The 24,602-nt window shown below is 41.6% G+C and overlaps 4 protein-coding genes across 4 annotated transcripts in view; 2 read left to right on the top strand and 2 right to left on the bottom strand.

Moving 5' to 3' along the window:
* Window positions 1–32: 32 nt before the first annotated feature.
* Window positions 33–24,602, bottom strand: part of LOC104861624 — a 26,914-nt gene continuing 2,344 nt past the window's right edge. Inside the window, exons 3-9 of the mRNA XM_010623100.2 lie at window positions 18,161–18,172; window positions 13,241–13,648; window positions 10,475–10,523; window positions 7,912–7,975; window positions 3,321–3,658; window positions 1,913–2,279; window positions 33–903 (exon numbers count right to left, since the gene is read on the bottom strand). Coding sequence (XP_010621402.1) covers window positions 579–903; window positions 1,913–2,279; window positions 3,321–3,658; window positions 7,912–7,975; window positions 10,475–10,523; window positions 13,241–13,648; window positions 18,161–18,172 — 1,563 coding nt within the window. The 3' untranslated portion in view covers window positions 33–578. The remainder of the gene's footprint in view (window positions 904–1,912; window positions 2,280–3,320; window positions 3,659–7,911; window positions 7,976–10,474; window positions 10,524–13,240; window positions 13,649–18,160; window positions 18,173–24,602) is intronic.
* On the top strand, window positions 3,262–3,684 carry LOC104861523 (histone H2B type 1-C/E/F/G/I). Its single transcript, XM_010623007.1, has one exon. The coding sequence runs from the start codon at window positions 3,262–3,264 to the stop codon at window positions 3,640–3,642; it is 381 nt and encodes a 126-aa protein (XP_010621309.1). The 3' UTR covers window positions 3,643–3,684.
* LOC104861539 (histone H2A type 1) lies at window positions 14,523–15,158 on the bottom strand. The gene has a single exon (XM_010623032.2). The coding sequence runs from the start codon at window positions 15,156–15,158 to the stop codon at window positions 14,793–14,795; it is 366 nt and encodes a 121-aa protein (XP_010621334.1). The 3' UTR covers window positions 14,523–14,792.
* LOC104861522 (histone H2B type 1-F/J/L) lies at window positions 15,438–17,428 on the top strand. Its single transcript, XM_010623006.2, has 2 exons — window positions 15,438–15,927; window positions 17,410–17,428. The coding sequence occupies exon 1, from the start codon at window positions 15,482–15,484 to the stop codon at window positions 15,860–15,862; it is 381 nt and encodes a 126-aa protein (XP_010621308.1). The 5' UTR covers window positions 15,438–15,481; the 3' UTR covers window positions 15,863–15,927; window positions 17,410–17,428.

Raw genomic sequence — 24,602 nt, 5'->3', positions numbered from 1 at the left:
ATATATATATATATATATATATAAACACACATAACATACACACACGACCTTTTGGAAATAGCAATCTGTAAGTCTTACCACCTCCACATTCATTGACAATACGTATCAAATGCGTATTTCAGTAAATGGCTACGGATGCTACTAACATTCTCGATTACCTCTTACTAAATTGCCCGTTTCCAAAAATGGTTTTGCAGAAGACAACAATTCAAATCAGTGGTTGCGAGGTAACCTTAATAAACTGGTCTTTTGACAAGGTCAACAGTGGTCTTGAACTGGTAGTGCAGCTGTTCAACTTTTGGTACGGACTTCAGCTGGGCCATTTAATTTCTAACCCATGAATCCACTCTTTCTTCACACCATCTGTGTGGCCCACCTCTTCAGGGGCAAGGAGGCCAAAATGGCATTAACAGCTTGAGAAAGATTATCAATACACAACACTCAGCATTACGGAACAGTGAGTCTACACTAACAGAGCAGAACCCTGAATCTCCTTTAAGTGTTTTGGCTCCTTAAAAGATATAGGAGGTGGCCATAAATAGGACCTTCAGAAATGTTTGCCTAGAAGGAGAAAATAATTAGCCCCCGAAACCGTAGAGCGTGCGTCCCTGGCGCTTGAGCGCATAGACCACGTCCATGGCCGTGACCGTCTTGCGCTTGGCGTGCTCCGTGTAGGTGACGGCGTCGCGGGTCACGTTCTCCAGGAAGACCTTCAGCACCCCGCGCGTCTCCTCGTAGATGAGGCCGGAGATGCGCTTCACGCCGCCGCGCAGGGCCAGGCGGCGGATGGCGGGCTTGGTGATGCCCTGGATGTTGTCGCGCAGAACCTTGCGGTGGCGCTTGGCGCCGCCTTTGCCGAGGCCCTTGCCTCCCTTGCCGCGTCCAGACATAGTGTGACTCGCACTACAATGACACAGATAACGAGTTTTACTTATATTTATCTCAAGGGTTAAATTATCGGACCTATTTGAAAACTGCAAGCACAAAATGGCGGGAAAGCATATTCGGTCCTGGCTCCAACTAGTAATTGCAAAGCCTAAAAGATTGATAGGGACATTGTTTTGGTTTTCAGACTCCGAACAAAAATAACACTATATACACTGGGAAAAGTATCCTGATTAGTTTTACTTATTCCATATATATGCTTGGATCATTTGCAATATTTGCTTACCAAAGTGCCAAAAAAAAAAGTAAATTTGTCATTGTCAAGCAACACAGCTGAGAAAACCAGGTTTTGAGAGCTTGAAATGAGTAAGCAGTTTTTAGACTTGGAACTTTGGTGACCTATGGTTTTATAGATTTAATTGATGAGCAAAATGATATACCAGGTTCGCATTATTTTACCGATTGTTACGAACAGAAGCGCAGACGAAAATGCGGACATTTCCAATGGTACCTAACTAAACAATTTGTCGATTTAACCCAGGAAACTGGTCAGGTTTTTAATGAACTGTGTACAAACTAAGGTTAGGGTTAGGGCAAGCCCAGACAAACCTAGTCACAACGACCTATCCAGGCGAGCGTGCTCTACAACCTATGGCCTAGAATTCAGACAGGTCAATGCAGCAACACCAGGCCGACACTCTTAATTTGGACGAGAAAAAACCATAAGAGACAAAACAGCTCCTTTAAGTGAAACTGTAGGTGGCTCTGAAAAGAGCCTTTGGGTTCAAAACTGGCAGCAGTAATACAAGTTTATGCTCTCTCACCACGGATGCGGCGCGCCAGCTGGATGTCCTTCGGCATGATGGTGACCCACAGGTCAATGCAAACACCAGGCCGACACTCTTAATTTGGACGAGAAAAAACCATAAGAGACAAAACAGCTCCTTTAAGTGAAACTGTAGGTGGCTCTGAAAAGAGCCTTTGGGTTCAAAACTGGCAGCAGTAATACAAGTTTTTGCTCTCTCACCACGGATGCGGCGCGCCAGCTGGATGTCCTTCGGCATGATGGTGACCCGCTTGGCGTGGATGGCGCACAGGTTGGTGTCCTCGAACAGCCCCACTAGGTAGGCCTCGGACGCCTCCTGCAGCGCCATGACAGCCGAGCTCTGGAAGCGAAAGTCGGTTTTGAAGTCCTGCGCGATCTCGCGCACCAGGCGCTGGAAAGGCAGCTTGCGGATCAGCAGCTCGGTGGACTCCTGGTAGCGGCGGATCTCGCGTAGCGCCACGGTGCCTGGCCGGTATCGTTGCGGCTTCTTCACGCCGCCGGTGGCCGGCGCGCTCTTGCGGGCAGCCTTGGTAGCCAGCTGCTTGCGCGGGGCCTTGCCGCCGGTGGACTTACGAGCGGTTTGCTTTGTTCGAGCCATCCTGAGAACCGAAAACAAGTACAACGCGACCTTGCTCTTATTTATAATGGCAAAGTCCTCCTGATTGGTCAAAACTCTCAAATTTCGGGGAAGGAATGGAAAAACACCACGAGCCCTGTGATTGGCTACCAAGTCCCAAATTTAAAATCCCTACCTATCACAGCGTTCTTCACTGTATCCGTCTTCCACTTCCGGTCTCCCGCAGATATTGTACAGCTACCTATATTTCACTCCAAATATTTGAGAATAAATGTAAACAGATGGAAAGAAACGTTCTGCAGCATCTGGGAAGTTTTAGAGTTCATTCCCCCAGCTCAGTGACGTTCTTTATCTTCGATACAATTTCTTGCTTTGAAGGAATGTCTTACCCAGCACTAGTTCCGTGGTTTTCACAGGCTAAAACTTCCCTACAACCACTGGCATCACTTCCGAACACTTTTAATACAAAGCATTAAAGTCTCGCCGCGGTGAAAATTCGATGATTCTTTTCAAAAGCTGTAAGATTCCTGCCGACATTGACCAGACTTCTAAGACTTGACTCCTCTGACCTAATTATGGGAAAAATTTAACTTGTAGTTTCTAGCTTTAAAAGTTCACAGCTAATTTCCCCCAAAAAAGAAACTGGCATAAGACAGGACCCATAAATTTATATCAGGGTATTTCTCATTCAGATAAGGATATCACAAGGACAACACAATACTTTACATTTCAGGGGGAAAAATGCTGAAAATACTTTTCCTAAGGATTCACAAAAGAATTTATGTGGTTTCACATAAATAGCCAATCAAAAGGTAGTTTGGAATGCGCCTTATTTGCATGAGCACAGTCTATTGGCTACTCTAGTCCAATCATGGTTGCAGGAACTTTACACCCTATTTGCATAGAGCGTCTACAAAAATCAGACCTGGGCGGTGCGGTGATCTATTCCACTTGTTCTTTCCTTTTGGCAGTTATGCCTGAGCCAGCGAAATCAGCCCCGGCCCCGAAGAAGGGCTCGAAAAAGGCGGTGACCAAGGCGCAGAAGAAGGACGGCAAGAAGCGTAAGCGCAGCCGCAAGGAGAGCTACTCGGTCTACGTATACAAGGTGCTCAAGCAGGTCCACCCGGACACGGGTATCTCGTCCAAGGCCATGGGAATCATGAACTCCTTCGTCAACGACATCTTCGAGCGCATCGCCGGCGAGGCGTCTCGCCTGGCGCATTACAACAAGCGCTCGACCATCACGTCGCGGGAGATCCAGACGGCCGTACGCCTGCTGCTGCCCGGAGAGCTGGCCAAGCACGCCGTGTCCGAGGGCACCAAGGCCGTCACCAAGTACACCAGCTCCAAGTGAGCGCGCCCGCTGCTCCCTTCAAACCCAAAGGCTCTTTTCAGAGCCACCCACAATTTCAAGGAAGAGCTTTAATGCTAACGTTTCTGTGGCTTTCTTCGGTAGGTAATCTAAGGTGGTTTTAAAATAACATGTTGGCCCACGAAGCATTTAGTCAGGACTAATGGTGATCCTGCGTAACAGAAAGAAACTTCTTTTACGCTGCACATTCATTCCTTTGCGTATTTGGTTATCTACCTGTAACACTACACAGTATGTTGCATTCCTGGGCTTCGGCCTTTGCTCCATATAGTAAGGAAGAATCCTTTTAAAAGCTTGTTTGTAACCTAACTTACAGTAGTTGATTACAGCACCTGTGAACACCCAGCACTTTAAAAAAAGCAAGTCATTTTTGAGATACCAATTTTAAAAGTTAGTCTTAAAAATGTCAATAAGCATCATAACTACCACAGTTAGTTCCCTGTACCCCCAGAAGTAACAGTGTGCATAAAGTTTACAAATTCACCCTTGGGGGAGATGCCTTGTAGCTACCTGTCTTCTCACCTGAAAGTACTGAGAAAATTTTACCTTTTCTGGCCTCTGGCCTCTGGCCTGTGTTTTCACTGAATTCTTAGCAAGAGCACAAAGATCTGAGGATGAAGAATATGAGGATCTGCATATCCAATTAAGTCTAAAAAAGTCTACTGCACAGCAGAGAAAACCATTTACAGAACGAGGACAAATTTTGCCAGCTACTCACACCAGTAATAAGCAGAATGTATAAATAACTCAAGTAGACTTTCTCTGAATTTAAAGACCCAACAAAAAAGTGGGTATATAAAATGAATACACACTTGAGTACATATGCCCAATAAATACGTGAAAAAAGTGTTCAGAATCGTTGGCTATTTGAGAAATGCAAAGTAAACAACACTGAGATTCCACCCCCCGACCCCCGCCCAAAGAACAGCTATCTTTAAGAAACAACCAGTAACAAAAGCTGGAGAGGTTGCTCTGGGGGGTCTGGAAGGAATCCTGCACAGTTGGTGAGAGGGTAAACTGGTAAAACCATTATGGAAATTACTATGTAAATTCCTCAATAAATGGAAAAAATTCTATTTGATCCAACTATTCTCCTAGGTATCTTCCCAAGAGGTTTTTTTTAAATGTATGTAAATACCATAGTATTATATGCATACCCATATTTATACCAGCAATTATATAATAAGTAAACCTTGGAAGCAGCCTGTATGTCCATCAACAGATGAATGGATAAAGAAAATGTGGTACATATATACACAACGGAGCAGTACTCCACCATAAAGAACAGAAGAGTCATTTGTAGAAAAATGAATGCACCTTGAAAACAATGTTAGAAAAAGTAAATCAGACACACAAACTTAAAGGTTGCAATTTTTTTACAAGAGAATCTATGTACATACATAAAGTACAAAGTAAAAGGTGAGAAGAAAACAGGAAAAGAAAGAAGTCATTGTAATCCAGCATGTGCAATGTATCTAAAAGTGTACCTTCATTTAGTATAATTCTATGTTTTATATGGTTTTGGGCTTGTTAGTCTGAATGTTAATCTGCATGTATAACAGTCAACTTTATTAGGATTTATAAGATAAATATGTGAATCTAACCAGAGGGAAGAAAGAAAAAGAATTGAGATGGGTTAGGTACACATACCAAGTGCCCACAATGAGTGTAACTATTATGTACTGCAATCACGTACTGATTTTTTTTTTTTAATTCTTAAGTGAGGATCTAGTTCCTTCCTGCATCAAGGAGCTGGCTTCCCTGTAACAGTTCAACTAAAAATATGTATTGTGTCGGAGTGAAAATGTTCGCGTCCATTTCTGCAATCCTGTAATGGTCCTCTTATGTAAACATCTGCTTGGGTTAACACAGCAGAGGCTTCAGTTGTAGGTTGACTCAATGTACCAGCATTTTCATTTAGTTCTGAAACTGACAAATTAGAGTTCTCATAATAGACTGAAAATATATAGGCTATCCCAAACAGCGTAATGACTTCAAATGATCCTTATTAAAAATATATATATAGAGAGAGACAGATTAGATAGATAGATAGATAGATAGATAGATACATAGATACATAGATACATAGATACATAGATACATAGATAGATGATGGAAGATGGTACATGACCTAATGAGAATTTGTTTCCTAGTAGACAGGATTGGGAAGACATTATAGAAGGCAGATAAATCAATCATAGTAAATTGAAGGCTAGATAGGATTTGCATCTAAGAAAAACAAGAAACCCAATAAACATAAGTAATGTTGGTAATCTTATCCTTACAGCCAGCCAACAGGCCCAGTCAGTTATCTTGAGCAGCGTGATAGTCATATGGGGAAAAAAATGAAGTTCCCCTCATAGTTCTAGGGGGAGCAGGAGAGGTGAATGGAAAATATTCTAAGATTCAAGATCAGAGATATGCCCAAGACTCCTCCCCAAATGAGGAGATAGGTGAGCGGACTAGGGCTGTTGAGTGTAATCATTTTTTTTTTTTAACAGAGAAAGGGGCCTGAGAAGGATAGAAATTATCTTGTTCCCTAAGCAGGCCCGTTTTGCCCACAGCAGAGTAAGCAGCCAATCAATGAAATGAGTATAAAAAAGAAAGCTTATTTACAAAGAAGCCAAGAGTACAGGTATGAGAGCCATGGCTCAAATACACCTACTCCATCCCAAGCATAGGGTTTAGAGATATTTATGGGATACAGAAGAATAGGGTGGTCTGAAAAGTGCGAAAGGGTGATTGGAGGTGAAGTAATCTGTGATTCATGTCTAAGCAGTGAACTCATGGTTCTGCATGGGATTCGTGTTCAGACAGTGGCTGTTACCATCATCTGAGGGTAGAGTTTTCAGCCACTTGATATGCAAAAGTTGCCCTCCAGACCCTTGTGCAGGTCCTGGGAAAACTGCTGACTTCTCCAAAAACGACCCTCAAATCCCTGAAAAGTAACTAAGGCAAACATTATCATCATAACCCATATGTCAAAAGTCATCTATAACAAAGCTAGTGGGAGACTACTATTTTGCTTCACTATGTGACCCAGAGAATGGTGATTTTTTTAAAAGCAAGTAACAGGAGAAAACAGGGATCCAAGAAGTAAAAGGTACAAAGGGTTGATGAGTGTATGGGAGACTAGGCCAGCTTGTGGTTTTTAGCTGCTAATTACCAAAATCTAATTATGTCCTCTTGTAGAGTCTTAGAGACATGGATTTTACTCTCTAGATGGTTCAATTTTAAGAATGCTGTCAGGAGCTGGGTGTGGTGGTGCACGCCTGTAATCCCACAGTACTCAGAAGGCAGGATTGCTGTGAGTTCGAGATCAACCTGGGGTACAGAGTGAGTTCCAGATCAGTCTCAACTACATAGTGAGAACCTGTCTCAAAAAACCAAACAAACAAACAAACAAAAAAAAAGAGTGCTGTCAGGGCCGGGGATTTAGTTCAGTGGTTCCGGCGCTTGCCTTGCAAGCACAAGGACCGAGTTCAACCTCCAGTACCAAAAACAAAAAACAACAACAACAAAAAGCAAGAATGCTATCAGATCCTTGAGAGATGCTGCTTCACTGGAAAAGACGCATGCTTAAAATTATAAGACTCTTTTAACAAATGACCAGAAGATGACTGTAGCCAACTGAGCAAGGGCTCAGTTTAGATCCTAATCTTTACAGAGATTGCAATCTAAAATGGATATTTAAATAATAATCGTAACAACTAACTGAAAGGGGACGCATCATTGTGAAAGTCATTTTTTTAAATTAATTTTTGTGTAGGAATTGAGATTGAACACAAGGCCTTCGCACTGAGTTACACTGCTGGCCTTCCCACCCCACCCAGCTGGGTTGAAACTTGCAATCCTCCTGCCTCAGCCTCCCAGCGTGCTAGGATTATAGGTATGTGCTACCATACTTAGCTTCCACTAGCTTTTGATGGGGCTAAATTTAAATCACCAAAAACTGACATGAGTCTTGAAAATTTTGAAGTCCCATGGAAGCAATTCTGCATGACGAATAGAACAAAAGTGATGAAAAGTGGAAAGAAGCAAGCAAGACAGATATGGAGATGCAAAAGACTTATCCTGCTTAGGGGAGGAGAGTCAGCAAGTTAGCACTGGCAAAGTCCAAGTCTGCATGAACAGAATGTAGTTAAGAACAGGGATCCCCCAGGTCTTGTTGTCCAGGACAATAATCTCAGCAGTGGCAGGAAGATCACAAATTGCAGCCCACCCTGGATGATGAAGGAAGACCTGTCTCACACTAAATTGTAGAAAAGTCTAGGGATGTAGCTCAGCTCAAAGGCCCTCAGCTCAATCCTTAGTACTGAAAAGGAAAGGGAAGAAGTGACATTGATATTTTTATGGCCATGTCTCATCACTGATTGGAAACAAGACTTTCATAAAAATCCTAATTCGTGCCTTAGTAACATGTACAAAACAATACCATAGTGATAGCTAATCTTGCCCTTCCTTTTTTAAAAAGATAAAGTTTTTTTTAATGTACACCTGTATGTGTTAGTAACAGAGATCCCAGGAAGTAACCCTCAATGTAAAATAATCACTAGGTAAATAATCATACAAGTGTTTCTCTGTCCTGTAAAACTATGTAGCTTGGCCCTGGAATGGGACTCTGATGCCTTTGCGGAACACCACTGATATGTTCAATGTGTAATCTGCCTTATTGTTTGAATTTTTCTCAAATATATTCTATTTAATTCTACTAGGAAGAATGAACACACACACAACAAGTGGGACAGATAAAATTCATAAGGATTTTATAGATGATTCATAGAAATTTAGAAGATGTTTTAGGTAAGTAAACAAGGTAAGGTGCAAACAAAAATTAAAAGCTGTATGTAGTTTGAGCCATAAATTAGTGGCCTAAGACACAAGTTAAAGAAAGTCAGGAAGAGCTTGCATGTGCTTCAGAGACAGGAGTACATAAAAAAGCAGAATATGTGTGAATACCAAATATTCATGAAGAAGTTCAACATTTCTGAGGTCTTCAATTGACAGATTTTCTCCAATTTGCCCTCTGCTCATGACTGCTCTGTTTGTCACTGGTAAATAACATCTGTGGTTTATATTTCTTCCTGCATCTCTTCCACAGGTCAAATACATGTAGACTCCAAATAATGTCCATCTGCTAAGCCCTTTTGGTCACTGTCAACTCTGGCTCTCAAAACCACCCTCTAGGGCCGGGGTACTCAGTGGTGCCACCACTGGCCTCACAAGCTCAAGGTCCTGAGCAGAACAGTACATTGGGAGAGGGGGAAGCTTGCACATATAACAGACCTAAGCAAGGATTCAGGTTCTGTAACTCTCATTTGCAATTTATCTGAAATATAGTAACTCGCCGATCCTCTTCCCCTTGTTTCCTACTATGTGTTCAAATTGATTCAATTAAAATATGCACAAGCCATGAAATTTGGGAACATTACATCAGTCTGTGAGCCTTTCCGTCCATGTCCTCAGGACCAGCCTGCCTCAGTGTATTTGGAGGCTCATTTGCATTAAGGGAATTTCTCATATGACATTTTATTATGTCCCTTCCCCTTATAGCCTAAGATGCCTGCTCCAGCACCATCATGATCACATTTCATCCTGAAGGAAGGAGAGAAGGGCGTGGAAAGGACATTCCCAACATTTATGGAAACTGAAGGACCTGAGGCAATGCCACCCCCAAAATGCCAATTAGGACTTCAAACTGAGACCATGTAGGGAAAAGCAAGCACAAGGAAAGGTTTCTCTGAATTTCCACAAGGATACAATTATTCTGGAATTATTTGGAATCTCTTTATTATCACCAGAGAGATGGGAGATCAAGACCACACCCAAACAGACTTCATCATAGGTTATAGCGCCTATTCTTCCGAAGGCCCATTCATCCTTCCAAAAATCATTTACTCTGCCCTAAATAACCTACACTCCCTTCTCTCTTCTCTATGCAGAGGGTAGATAAGCTTCTCACTGGCAGATAAGATCTCACTGGGCTTTTGAGCATTCACTTCTCTTCCATGTGATGGTCCCATGAACATAATAAATTCTCCTGTTATTTCATAGATTCACTTATTCAACCCTCAGGGGATACAAAGAAGTTTTCCCTCTATGAAGCCTTGATGGTGGCATAATGTAAATACATCACTGATCAAAAGGGCCCAATAGCACACCTACCTGCAAAGGAATTGGGGGGATTTTAATCACTGAGTAGGAAAATATAACCAGTTTTACAATACAAATCTGTTGCAATCCCTGCCTCGGCTGTTTACCCAAGGCAGTATAAATGAAACAAAAAGAGCAGCCCTTAGAACCTAATCAATCCCAAGGGTGGTGGTGCATGCCTGTTAAATTCCAGCCCTTAGAAGCCTGAGGCGGGAGGATTGCCAACCTACTTTGCGAGTTCAAGGCCAGCCTCTACTACATAAGCAAAACCTTGGACAGGGGACACTTAATCGGTGACTCTTTTTACCTTCAGGAGAACATAGGCCTTCCCCAGAATTTTTTTTTTTTAAGGATTATAAACAATGGTAAGAATTGGTTCCGTTGGAAGAGAGGACAAGATAATCCAACTCTAGAATGAAATTCTCATTTTAAGGTGAACATCATTAGGAGTCCAAGTGTTGTAGCTGTGTACAGGCAAAAATGTGGCTAAGGAAATCAAGAAAACCCCTTATTCCAGTCAGATTCACATATCAGTCTCCTCTGGAAATATGGCCACAGAAATACCCAAAAATAATGCTTTACTAGTTCTCTAGGTTTTGTTTTGTTGTTGTTGTTGTTGTTCTTGTTGTTTTATGGGGGTGTAGGGGATCAAACTCCGAACCTTGCATATTTGAGGCAGTCAGCAGCACCACTGAGCTAAATCCCAGGCCCTGCAGGTATTTAATACATTCAATTTAACATCCAAAATTAAACTTGAAAAAAGAAAATTGAATTTACCACAGAAATAAGGAAACTGTAGTTGTGTTTCTCAAGAGTTAACCAAAGGAAGAAGAGAGAGAGAGAGAGAGAGAGAGTTAACTAAGAGAGGAAATTGCATTTGCCTCAGCAGTAGAACTTCTATCTCTAGTCAAGTGATCTTTCAAAACTGGGTACGACTGTAAGGATAAGGGAGATTTACTGAATATAGTAGCTCTTGGACCCTCAATGGGAAGAGCTCACGAAAGAAATCAAGATCTAGGGAACTGATATTGTATCCAAAAATTCTCAATGTTATTTGGGCAAATCATGATGGACACAACACTTCTGCTCCTCCTTCTGCTATCATTTTCAAAAATTGAAAGTAACTGCTAGTGTAGATGCCATAATTGAAATCCCTGTATCTCAGATGACACTGCAATATCATCCAACATGAAGGGTTCAGAAAACAAATGATCACCACCAAGCCTTGGGCAAATTCTGTGATAGATTTATCAACTTCCTATAAAATCTTCCCAATCCTATCTGTCTACCAGGAAACAAATTCTCATTAGGTTATGTACCATCTTTCACTATATAGATGCCATAATTGAAATCCCTGTATCTCAGATGACACTGCAATATCATCCAACATGAAGGGTTCAGAAAACAAATGATCACCACCAAGCCTTGGGCAAATTCTGTGATAGATTTATCAACTTCCTATAAAATCTTCCCAATCCTATCTGTCTACCAGGAAACAAATTCTCATTAGGTTATGTACCATCTTTCACTATATATATATATCTATTATGAGAACTCTAACTTGTCAGTTTCAGAACTAAATGAAAATGCTTTGGGATCACTGTCCTTGAAAATCAGATCCCGGTCAAGGGAGTTTGGAGTCCCTGTGCATGGCAACCCGAAGCCGCAGGTTCATCTCCTACCAGGATTCCTGTTCCTCTGGCTTTTGGTTCTTAAAGTCTTTGTGACAAGGTACTTTCAATAAATGATCTGTCTTTTCAGCTCAAAAAAATATATATCTGAAAGTGACAAATTGGTAAATAAATAAAAGCCATGACAACGGAACAGCTGATACACAGGAATCTGTGCTGAAAGCCCGCGTGTAAAGATGGAAAGGGATCTTGAATGTCTGACAAAAAGCTTAGAATGGTATCCACCCCTCCTGGTAGCACCCCCTAAACCTGGGGCAGCCAATTACTGAATACAGATGTGTTTCAGTATAGACTCACTCATATCATCCTTCTGCTCAAAATTGTTCTACCTGGGAGGCTGATGCAGGACTGCCAAATCGCACCCAGCCTGGACAACACAGTGACAGGGTGAGTCTGCCTCAATAAATAAGGGGTGAGGATGTAATTCATAGCAAAGACTTGGGTTCAATCCCAGGAAGAGAAAAGGGGGAGGGGGGGAAACACTGTTGTGAATGCCAGGTGACCATTACAGTGATTCCCTGTACTGGGTTAACACAGTTCTCCAGCAGGCCAAAAGGTCCCTTTTGGAGACTATTTCTCTCAATGCAAATTACATGAAAACGTACCTACTCCTTGCTAAGCCTGAGTAAACAGAACCTGGTTATGGGACTGGCGCTGATTTACTGAATTCTCAATCCCAGCTTCCTATGGATAGCACCACTGTCTATATTAATTATAACTAGGTTATCTCTCAATTGCATGGCCTTCCCCCAGAAACCCATTACCTGTTAGGAATGGGCCCAAAGGTTTCTTTTATAAAAACTAAAAATGACGGAAACTGAGACCAGCAAACTAAGCAGAAATTTCTGTATATACAGTTATGTACAGTTTAGAGAATAGTCTTTTGCCATGAACACAGTTGGTACAAACTCATTCACCACCTAGTTAAAACTCTACACCCACAATCACTACTATAATTAGGTGCCAAGCTAGTTTTCTTAAGAATCACTTTCTGGTATTTTATGTAGTACCAAATTTGGTACCATACAATTTCTCTAGCCCTAGATGGGGGAACCAAACTATTTCCTATATTGATTGTGGGTTCTCTTGCTTCTAGTGGGTGGAAACACTGAATGACATCATGTACACCGGATCTGGGAACTGCTTTGTTCTGCTACCATGAATTAGAGAATTCTGATGGGGTGGATTTTTTTTTTTCAACAATCTACTGCTAGCAAGTCCGTGTGGAGACCTTCCCCTTGTTTTTCTCCATACGCCTCTCCTTCAATTATTTGCAATGGTTTCATTACATATTAATACTTGATATAGTAACTCCAGTTATTTTGTTCCATCGTTTGTAATTAAAAAATTAACTACTACCAAGGATAACGTCAAGCCAAGACTTGATTTTCCTTGTTACATATTGTTTAATTGAGCAAATGAGGTTCGACATTAAACAGGTTGTTCGACTATACTTAGTGCAAAACACTTACAGTACATGTCCTCTTTAGCAAAATGTTACCCTTTTGTACTTTCGAGCCGTATTATCAACAAGACTCCAACTCAGTACACCTTAAGGTACAGCTTTCAAGACAGCAAATTTCCCCAAGACTTTAATTAAAGGTTGTAACTTACCAGCGGACTATACACTCATGTAAATAAAATAGCTAAGTTAGTTACAGCTATTTCAAAAGAGTAAGTAGGTGGCTCTTAGAAGAGCCTTTTGATTGGTTTAAAGCAGCAAGATAAACTTAAGCCCTCTCACCACGGATGCGGCGGGCGAGCTGGATGTCCTTGGGCATGATGGTGACCCGCTTAGCATGAATGGCACACAGATTGGTGTCCTCAAACAGCCCCACCAGATAAGCTTCACAAGCTTCCTGCAGCGCCATGACGGCCGAGCTCTGGAAGCGCAGGTCAGTCTTGAAGTCCTGCGCGATCTCGCGCACCAGGCGCTGGAACGGCAGCTTGCGGATCAGCAGCTCGGTGGACTTCTGGTAACGGCGGATCTCGCGCAGCGCCACGGTGCCGGGCCGGTAGCGGTGCGGCTTCTTCACGCCGCCAGTGGCCGGAGCGCTCTTGCGGGCAGCCTTGGTAGCGAGCTGCTTGCGCGGGGCCTTGCCGCCGGTGGATTTCCTAGCAGTTTGCTTCGTACGAGCCATAACCTCAGGATGAAGACAAAAGAAAGAATAACGTATGGTGCAAAAGATTGGCTTTATATACACTCAGAAATATTCTGATTGGTCATGACGATTTTCAAAAGTCCCGCGTATTAAAACTATTGGTTGAAAATCAGTGAGTTTATTGGTGGATAACTGGAAACTCTGATTGGATGAGTTATTCCACTATATAATCCGGTAGTCTGTTACTGTTAGCGACGCCGAGTTCATTTCCTGATTTACTACTGCGCGCTGCTCAATTCCTAATACTCACAGAGCAACACTTGAACTTCTTGCAAATTCTTCTCATTTAGAAAATATATGGTAGAGCTGGAAAGACCACACTTTAGGAACCCATATAATTTGAACCCACAAGCGTTTCCTAGTCTGGTCTTTGTATGACTGCACTACAAATGCTACATGACAATCGAACATTGGCTCAAATAAAATTTTTATCTCGTTTCAGAAATTGAAAACCCAGACTATCTCGACTTTCCAATGACTGCATCGATTCGTTGTGAGATCTACATGATTTCCTAGGTTACTACACCTGCTACTATAGTCCTTGAAGGTTTCCCCAAATTGCACTCATGGCTTCTTTTGGATTTCCCTATTTTGGGGACTTAGCTTTAAAAAGTTTCCAAACTTTTCTGAAACCTGTTCCCTGCCAGATGTTCAACATTGCAGTATTAAGTGTTCGTATTTCTGGTGAATATTCAGCCACAGTGGTCTCACGAGATATTCAGGATTTTTTTTTTTTTTTTTTTTTTTTTTTTTTTTCAACTGGACCTTGCGCTTACGAAGCAGGCGGGCGGCGGAACCACTGAGCTAAATCCGCGGCCCACTATTTTTATTTCTATTACTATGGTTTGTTTCGGGGGAGGGAGTATTATTTTTTTTTGTACCGGGGATCAAATTTGGGACTTTTTACTTGGGAGGCAGGCGGGGAACCCCTGAGCTAACTTCCAAGCCCCTACATGGATTCTTGCAGGTAAAGCTTTAATAAAAGTTGGCCGAATGTTCAGAATCTTTAGACTTCACCCTGTTTTCTGCCACGTGCTCTTTTACTTGAAAATGTGGATGGCTCTGAAAAGAGCCTTTGGGTCTAAAGGACTAAAGGAGGTTGTAACACTTTCTGCTTTTTAACTACTTATTTGCCTTTCGCCTTGTGGTGGCTCTCGGTCTTCTTGGGCAGCAGCACAGCCTGGATGTTGGGCAGCACGCCACCCTGCGCGATCGTCACCTTGCCCAGCAGCTTGTTGAGCTCCTCGTCGTTGCGGATGGCCAGCTGCAGGTGGCGCGGGATGATGCGCGTCTTCTTGTTGTCGCGCGCCGCGTTGCCCGCCAGCTCCAGGATCTCGGCCGTCAGGTACTCCAGCACGGCCGCCAGGTACACCGGGGCGCCGGCGCCCACGCGCTCGGCGTAGTTGCCTTTCCGCAGCAGCCGATGCACTCGGCCCACTGGGAACTGCAGGCCCGCGCGGGAGGAGCGGGACTTAGCCTTTGCCCGCAACATTACTTAGGAATTAAGACAAATGACCACCAGTAAGGATAAACGTATGTGAATGTTTCTTGCCCAAATGACAAGCTATTATACTTCTAGTAGGGATTGTAAATTACGCTCTGTAATTGGCTAGAACAAACTACAGAATGTAACCAATTGTAGAGAAGAACTGGAAATCACCTAATTTGCATGTGACGTCGTGTTCTGGGAAATCTACCCAATCAGAGCCTAAATTTTGAAACGCCACGTTTACATACAAGCCCTACAAATATTAACATCGTTGCAGTTCGAGCCAGTCATTTCTCCTGTAGCTGGATTCCTGAGTGGTCTCTATCATGCCTGAGCCAGCGAAGTCGGCGCCTGCCCCGAAGAAGGGCTCCAAGAAGGCGGTGACCAAGGCCCAGAAGAAGGACGGCAAGAAGCGCAAGCGCAGCCGCAAGGAGAGCTACTCGGTCTACGTATACAAGGTGCTCAAGCAGGTCCACCCGGACACGGGCATCTCGTCCAAGGCCATGGGCATCATGAACTCCTTCGTCAACGACATCTTCGAGCGTATTGCGAGCGAAGCGTCTCGCCTGGCGCATTACAACAAGCGCTCGACCATCACGTCGCGGGAGATCCAGACGGCCGTACGCCTGCTGCTGCCCGGGGAGCTGGCCAAGCACGCCGTGTCCGAGGGCACCAAGGCCGTCACCAAGTACACCAGCTCCAAGTGAGCGCGCCCGCCGCTTCCTGCAAACCCAAAGGCTCTTTTCAGAGCCACCCACATTGTCTTTTAAAGGTCTGTAACTGGAAACTTGAGTCAGGGCATTAAATGACGGCGGGGGTTTTTTTCCTTAATACTTTAACACAGTGATTTAAGATGTTCAGTTGGTTCCACTTAGCTGACGTAACTATCAACAGAAAAGATGCCTAATGTTTAGATCGAGCCCATCTTACTACGCTCTTCCCTGCCCCCCACGCCGCCACTCCCTAAACATGTTTTGTTTCCCTTTTCACCGTTGGCCTTGATCAGGGAGTAACCAGGTAGAATCCTAGAATGTTGAGAGTTACTGTATCAGATTAGGTTAAGAATGCCTAAGCGAAAATTATATTTTTTATCTTGCTGGTAGAGCTGCATCTGAGGAAATCTGATTATATAAACCACAGGTCTCTGCCACAACTTTGCCCATAGATCACTGAGTCTCCACATTTGTTCACTGATTTTATCATTGTCATTATTTGAAGGTTAAAACCTGTTCTATCCAACCTAGTTTGCTGCTCACCTGAACATACAAGCTTTAGAGATAGAACAGGCAACATAACTGGGAGGGAGGGAGGGAAGATGTAAAAATTATTTCCATGTAGTACATCCATCGTGGGGAGAACTGGGTCTCATACTGCAGCTGCCCTTAACTAGTTTTCACTTTCAAGTTTCCCCTAACTATCCTCAGTGTTCTGGACCTTGTCCACAGCTTCTTTGTTCCTTGAAATTTCATTTTAAGAGAAAAGTTTCAAGGCATTTAGATCTCTGGGCCATTGTTTGCATTCACTATGTCGATTAGCCTGCAATCACTTACTATAAAATAGAATCATTTGGAGGGTTTTAGGCTTCGGTTTTTGGTTTGTTTGTTTAGTTTCTTTGAGAAAGGGTCTCACTGTGTAGTTCAGGCTGGCCTTGAACTCACTATGCAGTCCAGGCTGGCCTGGAATCATTTGTTTTACGGGAAAATGACCTGAGAAATTAAGGTTAAGTAACTGGTCTCTTACATAGAAATTCTGAGATCTGAATCCCATCTGTATGAATCTAAGGATTAGTTAGTTGCATAGTATTTGTTAGTAACAACTCTGGCAGGAAGCTAGTTCCAATTATATAAGGGGAGATTTAGATTCAGTTGAAGTCAAACAGATCAGGAGATACACATATGTTGTGCAACAAAGCCATATATTACACCAGCGAATGTTTGTTTGTTTGTTTGTTTAATCAGTTTTGGAAACTCAAACTCACCTGAAAGGAAATGTAATCTCTGAACGTCATGGGGGAGGAGGCTGGGGAAGGGTATGGAGGTTGGCAAAGTAAAACAGCTTGAAAACCTTATTTTTTGCTTATTAGCTATATGGTTGCAAATGCTGATGGAGCAAATGACTGTCGACACTAAGTAACCCAATTTTGCAAAGACTCATGAAGGAAATTTCACAAGTTTCATAATGTTATTCAAGCATTCATTTCTTGATCTTCAATACTAATCTGTTGTTTTGTTTTGTTTTGTTTGTTTTGGTACAGGGATCAAGCTCTGACCTTGTGCTTGAGAGGCAGGTGGCAGAACCACTGAGCCAAATCCCCGGCCCTCTTCAATACTAATTTTGAAATAAAATTTTAAACAATGTATTCATGAGAATACTGTATTATGGTTTAAACAAGAAATCCCTCAGAACAAGGTAGTCCTGACTGAAGCATTTTGGGCAACTTATTTCATTCCCCTGAGCATTCACTGAACTCTAAACAGAAGATTGACTACCTGTCTTTGCCAGGTTGATCATTTGTGTGTAAGAACACAAAATGAATGTAGCACAGAGGAAACTCCCCAACCCATGAGAATACTGTATTATGGTTTAAACAAGAAATCCCTCAGAACAAGGTAGTCCTGACTGAAGCATTTTGGGCAACTTATTTCATTCCCCTGAGCATTCACTGAACTCTAAACAGAAGATTGACTACCTGTCTTTGCCAGGTTGATCATTTGTGTGTAAGAACACAAAATGAATGTAGCACAGAGGAAACTCCCCAACCCCCCACACATTGAGTCCTGAGACTTTAAACCAGGCAATAGTCTCCTTGTCCAGCAGTAGAAACAGTATTCTTCAAAGAGCCCAACCCCTCTCTTAGACTATGGTTTTCCCCGAAGTGTTTTTGAGGACATCCTAGTTCCTATAGTTGTCATGTTTCCCCCAAAATATGATTTAGCTGGAACATAATCAGCTTTGAAGACTAAAGATCAAAAATGCCTGCCCCAATCAGCCTGTCCTTGTCTCACCTGCTTTCCAGACTAGCCTCTGAGCAAGAGACCAGTGATGGCAGGTAAGGCAAGGAAAGGCTGATTGGGGCTCGTATTTTATATCTCTAGTATTTGAAGTTGATTGTGTCCTGGCTAGGTCTTATTTTCGGGCAAAGACAGTGTTAGAACTCCGTCTTTGACTGCCACCTAAGCAATGTAATATTTTCCAACCATTTTTTCCCCCAGCCCTCACTAGAAGAACCAGGGTATCCCGTGAAATTATGTCTATAAAAATCGACTAGGAAAAGAATTCAGATAAAAAAGAAAGTTTTGATTAGCCATTTGCATACCACAGAAAGGTGAGATTTACAAAGCAGGGCGCTCCCAGAGACGATGAGGGGAAATTGAAAAAAGCTCTCGCACAGGTGAGCACTCCGAACGCTATGCAAACAAGGGACGGGGACCTGAAGAAAGCGATCGAGCCTGATTGGTTGATTGACCTGGAGCACCTGTCTGGTCAGATCCATGCAGGCCCCGGCTTTGAGCAGATTGTTTATCTGGCAGTTTAAGGAGAAACGACCTGGTAAAGAGTGTTAAGTTCAGTTTGTGGTTGTTGTGGAAGTAGAATGTTTAATTTATATTCTTTAATTTATATTCTTCCTTCATCCTTTATATTACTTCAAGACTGTCCATTCTTCAACCATAACATGAAAGGTTTCACATGTTCTTCAGAGCTTTATATCTTTATAAAGTCTTCCATCCATATAAAGCATTTTACATGAATGTGCATGTGTTCCTTTTGTTAATCTACCTTTTGTTCCAGGGGAGGCCCCATCAATGAAACCAAGATGCAAAAACAAAAAAAAAGATAGTTTTCTCGCCCAGAATATATTCCAGATGTGTGTGTGTGTGTGTGTGTGTTTTCTGTATATTTATCTGTTTCTCACATAAAAAAGTAGAACATTGACAAGATCCAGAGATAAATAATCACAAAATGAAAGTGATTAGGAAATGTTTTTGTTTGCCAAGGCTGCCATAACAAAGTACCACAGGATGAATAGCTGAAACAAATGTATTTTCTTACAATTCTGGAGGCTAAAGTTCTGAGATCGAGCCTGGAGCACGGTTTTCTTCTGAGCCTCTTTGCCCGATTGGTGAATGGCTATCTTCCCTATTTCCTCACAGGGCATTTCTCTGTGCATGTTTATGTCCTCATCTTTTATCAAGATACCCCAGTGAGTCAGGACCCACTCCAATAATATAATATAGCATCTTTACTATAGGCTTTCTTTCCAAATATGGTCAAATTTTCAAACTTATGGATTTGAATACAAGTTAGTGGCACATACAATTCAGCCCATAAGAGGAAGACGTGGCGATTACACCAATTAACTATTCTACAGGGGTCTCAAACTCAGCAGGACCAAGATTGGCCTCATGACTTCCCCTCAGCTCCACTTACTCATCTAGATTTGAAATCTTCTCCTTATGCAAGTATACTACCCATTCTTTTCTGCATAGATTTAATCATACACAAAGCTCTACTGATTTTTGTAAGACTCAAAGTCTCACTTCCACTCCACGGAATGTGAACGGCCAAAAAGGCCTCCATGATGCTGGGCCCTAAAACCCAGCTAGGCTCCAGGAGCTCGACAGAGGAATAAGAAACCCAGGAGGGAACACACCAGCCTAGATGGTAAACAGACCTTTATTAGTCTGGCCAGATGGCACTCCCGGAGCCAGGTAGCTCAGAGAGGCAACTGCTCAGGGGCTGAGGTGCTTTTTATAAGGTTTTTCTAAACAAAAAGTCAGGGAATTCACAGAACAAGACTGCAAACACATTGCTTATCTTATGCAGGAAATGTTCTAGGGTCACTTTTTTTTGTCATACCATTTGCCCCTGGGCGGGCTGTTAGCCAAATTAGCAATTAGCATATGAAGAAGCACAGTCTCTGTCCTATCAGCATGGAGTCACTTTAGTTTATTCAAGTCTTACAATTTTAACTTCTAATTTGTATATTGTTCCTATTTCTGTTGATTTTGCTTTTAAAAAGTAGAAATATAAATGTGTAAGAGTAGAATTTTGGCTAAGAATATGTTCCATGCAGAAGTCAAAAATAATATTGTAGGAAAAATAAAATATGCTTGTGGAGCAGTATGAAGGAAAAGAAAATTGTCAAATAATGTATTCCCATTTATGTCATTTTTATTCACACACATGATTTAGTCACAAGGGAAAAAAAACAGATTAATGCCAAAATGTTTACAGTGTTGCTATTTCTTTAAAGTTCTCTGTAGAGAAACTTCTCAGGCTGGGGATGTAACTCAGAAGTGCTACACCTGCCTGGCAAGCACAACGTCCTGAGTTCAATTCCCACTACTTTAAAAAAAAAAAAAAAAAAAATTGAAGAGAACCTCTCTACTTGGCTCTCTTCAAAATTCCCAGTTACAGATGGGAAGTTCTGTCACAGACCTTTCCTCTCCAGATTTCCTGGCCCTACATTTTTTTAAAAAAGTAATTTGTTCCATGAATAATTAACTATGTATAAGATATAGTAAGAGGTACACAAAATTTGGGACACAAAAGTGAATAGAATAAAAATTTGAAGATACAATTCTGTAATCAGGAAATTTTTTTTGAAGTAAAAGTATCATAACCTAAACAGGAAAAACAGACTGAGAAGTATTTGTGAACCACCCAATCCTGTAAGTCTAAAGTATCCTAGAAAAAGACAATGAAAGTCAAAACTCCATGAGGCCCAACAGAGCAAATCCAATAGGCAAGAATTTAAAGGGAGAGGGAGAAAAATAAAAAAGAACCAATAAAAGGAAAATAACACTACAATAATAAAGTCAATACATACCAGTTATAACCATCAGTGTGAAGGACTACTATATAGAATATATAAAGAATTTTTTAAAAATCAAACTCCCAAAATATAAAGACCCAAATCAAAACTAGGCATCTGAAATGAACACACATTTCTCAGGAAAAAAAGTAAAAGCAGCAAATAAACGTATGAAAAAATGTTCGCCATCAATGGTCATTGTAGAGTTGGGCATGAAAAAAACTGAGATTCCATCTCACCTCAGAAAGAATGGCTCTTATCAAGAAATCAACCAGCTGGGAGTGGTGGTGCTCACCTGTAATCCCAGCACTCGAGAGGCTGAGGCAGGAGGATCACTGTATGTTTGAGATGAGCCTGGGCTACACAGTGAGTTCCAGAGCAGTCTCAACTACATAGTGAGACCCTGCCTCAAAAAAACAAAACCAAAACAAACAAACAAAAAAATCAACCAATAACAAATGCGGGTGCGGTTGTGGGGAGATAGGAACTTTTCTTCATTGTTGGGAGTGCAGACTGGTGTAACCGCTGTGGAAATCATAAGGAGATACCTCAAAGAATTCAGATTAGAGGTCCCCTTTGACCCAGCTATTCCGCTGCTGAGTATCTTCCCAAAAGAAATAAAGGAATCATACCACAGTGATATATGTTCACCCACGTTTATAACAGCTAAAATTTGGAGACAGCCCATCAACTGGAGACTGGATAAAGATGTGGTTTTTTTTTTAATATAACATGGAGTACTCCTCAGCCATAAAGAATAAAAAACTATACCTAAGTGGATGCACACTGAGGCCATACTCTTAAGTGGAATTAATAAAACATGTGTAAATACCAAACAGCTTCTCTGGTGTGAAAAACAGAAAGTGTAAATAAGGATTAAAATGTACAGTTGATATTGTGTGACAGGAAGAAAAGGTCTAAAGGAGTAGAGAAAGTGGGAGGGGTAGGGAAAGATAAGAGAAATGGAAACAATGTGAAGGGCGGAGGTGGTGAAGGGAAGGCTGCGGAAAGGGGAAAATAAGAACCAAAACAAGTCTTATAAAAAGGTACAAGATCCCAATGATGATTATAACTGTATTGTATACCTAAATTGTACCAATGAACAATACTTTCAAAAAAAGAAGCAGGATAGATCATGTACAAGTACAAATTCCCTATGATGAATGTGATTATACTTATGTAAAATGCACCAATGAATGCTTTGCTCTTAAAAAAAATGAAATCTACATTGGAGAGCAAAAAGTAACTTCCCTCAGAGAAAATTTCCTATTTACTGTGTATATGTACATTTATTCTCGCTAAATAAATATATATTTTTAAATAAACATATGTCCTTATTTATAATCATGCATACCATACTGACCACAAACAAGATCAAATAAGAAAGCTAAACAAAACAGTGCAATGTGATTATAAAGGACTGAAAAACACATAGGAGTTTTATAGCAAGAATGATAGAAATACCAAATTCTAAATTGTGGCTACCTCTGGTGGGTAGCATCAGGGGCAAACTGCAGCAAAGCAGTTATAGGTTATTCATGTTACATCTGGTTGTTAAGTGGGTTCAAGTATGATCATCATACTATCCTTTATAACTTAGCTATGTTTATATAGAATTATGACTTAAGGCTAAGAAACAACATGCAAATATATTAATGGAAAAATCATGATCTTAACCTCCATAGACAATTAAATGTTGCTTGTTCTGAAATTTTGTTACAAGAAATATCACCCTCTTTAAGGATAGCAGTTTGCAAAGTTGCTAATACACTAGACTTGTTTTGAAAGGATTCTTCATGAAATATTTTCCTTTTCTGCCATGCTCTTCAGACATCCTGTCACAGTCCCTTCCTGCTGTGCTTCTCTGCCGGGTGGGTGTTGACTTTGCAATATACTTTCCAAAGAAAGGAAAAATACAGCAAGTAGTATGGGGGTTGCTGCGGTTCATTGTGAGTGATCAGACAGCCTCACTGACAGGATGCTGTTTAAATACAAACCTAAGGAGAGGAAGCAATGCCTGAGGAAGTCTGGAAGAGAAGTGGCCTGTGCAGAGGGAACAGTCAGAACAGATATGTATCATCAGAACAGAGACCCTGGGCTCAGGGAGGTTCCAGAGGCTGGTGCCACTAGGGTAGGAGAGAGAGGAAAAGTACTGGGATTTGAGGCCTAAGAGCTAACAAAGACCTAAAAGCGAGGCATTCTGGGCCAGGGAAAGTACTTTGGGCTTCACTTTGAGTGCAATGAGCATCACGGATCCCGGAAGAAAGGTGACTGATCTCACTAGCCCTTGTTTGCAGTCTGGATGGCTGCTGTATGAAAGAAAGCAAAGGCAGAACCAGGTGAACAGGACACTGCACCAATAAAAGTGAACAAGGACAACGGGAATAAGAAATGCTTTGTGTTTTCAGAATTGAGTTATTATGACTGATAGAGTAGATGTCCAGCGTGAAAGGAAAGACAAAAATGGCTCCAACTAAAAAGGTAGATTTGCAGTTCACCAAATTCAAGAGGATGACAGGACTTCTTTTTTGCAGAGATGATTTCCAAGATTCTATTTGAAGGCCATTAAAGTTAGAAGTGAATGTTAATTGGGCTGTCTCAAGGGCTTTCCAATAGGTAGCGGTACAGTCTGAGAGTGGGGCTCAAGGAAAAAAACCTGTGGGGTAGTGATGTAACTTTTCATATTATCAACAGATAGACCTATCTCCATAGCAACAAGGAGATAGCAGTTCAACAGCATCAGATTTTTGTTCTCAGGACTCATCTGTAAAGACCTTTAGATTCAGTCAGATCAACAGAAGAGAAAAGGTAGCATCAGATATAGAACATTTGTTTTGTTTTGTTTTCCATATCAGGTATCAAACTGAGGACCTTGCACTTGGGAGGCAGGCAGCAGAACCACTAAGCTAAATCCCCTGGTACAGAACACTTCAACTGACTACTGTCGTAGACTTCAGGAGGCCTGAAAACATTGAAACTGTTTACAAATCATGTGGGGAGAAGCAATGCATTTCAGAAAGGGTGTGTATTATATACTGGATCTCTGCATCTCCACAGGGATTGCCCCATGACTCCAATTTAAAGACATTATTTGGGTGAGATTTCCAGAGCCATTGCATACCCTATTACTGAGGGCATTTTTCCATATAGGAGTAAAATGTATTCTGTGCTGAGAATTACAGGACAAAGGAAGAAAAGTGGACAAAGCCCTTCTAAAACCAAAGTTATGAATCTATACATCATGGGTACCTAGTAACATTCCTTATTTCTCTGACCTGGGGCTTCATCCTTGAACTGCTTCTATTCATTTATCAAGCTTCTTTCCCAAAAGATTTCTTCGGATCTTGTGGCTTATTTTCAAGGCAATTACATTCAATTATGTTCCAACTTCTTTTCCCTAAACTCCTGACTCATATATCCAGCTACCTATGTCACATCATCCTCTCCCTGAATATTCAAAACTAGACCTATAATTCCCTTCAAAAACTTGCTCCTGATATTCTTCCCAATTTTAGCAATGTGGTTTCTCTATCTCAGTTTCCGTGGTTAAAATCATAGGAAGCATCCACAAATTTTCTTTCTCAGAATCTACACATCACTAGTTCATGGGAAAAAAAAAAAAAAAAAAAAGT

The sequence above is a fragment of the Fukomys damarensis genome, unplaced genomic scaffold (genome assembly GCF_012274545.1).
Source record: "Fukomys damarensis isolate Sample0158 unplaced genomic scaffold, DMR_v1.0_HiC HiC_scaffold_10, whole genome shotgun sequence".
Taxonomy (NCBI): Eukaryota; Metazoa; Chordata; class Mammalia; order Rodentia; family Bathyergidae; genus Fukomys; species Fukomys damarensis.
The sequence above is the reverse complement of the archived record's forward strand: the minus strand, read 5'-3'. Positions and strand labels throughout refer to the sequence as shown.

What these genes read in the sequence shown, in the direction of transcription:
- LOC104861523 (XM_010623007.1), top strand. Translation starts at nt 3,262, where the DNA reads ATGCCTGAGCCAGCGAAATCAGCCCCGGCCCCGAAGAAGGGCTCGAAA.
- LOC104861539 (XM_010623032.2), bottom strand. Translation starts at nt 15,158, where the DNA reads ATGTTGCGGGCAAAGGCTAAGTCCCGCTCCTCCCGCGCGGGCCTGCAG.
- LOC104861522 (XM_010623006.2), top strand. Translation starts at nt 15,482, where the DNA reads ATGCCTGAGCCAGCGAAGTCGGCGCCTGCCCCGAAGAAGGGCTCCAAG.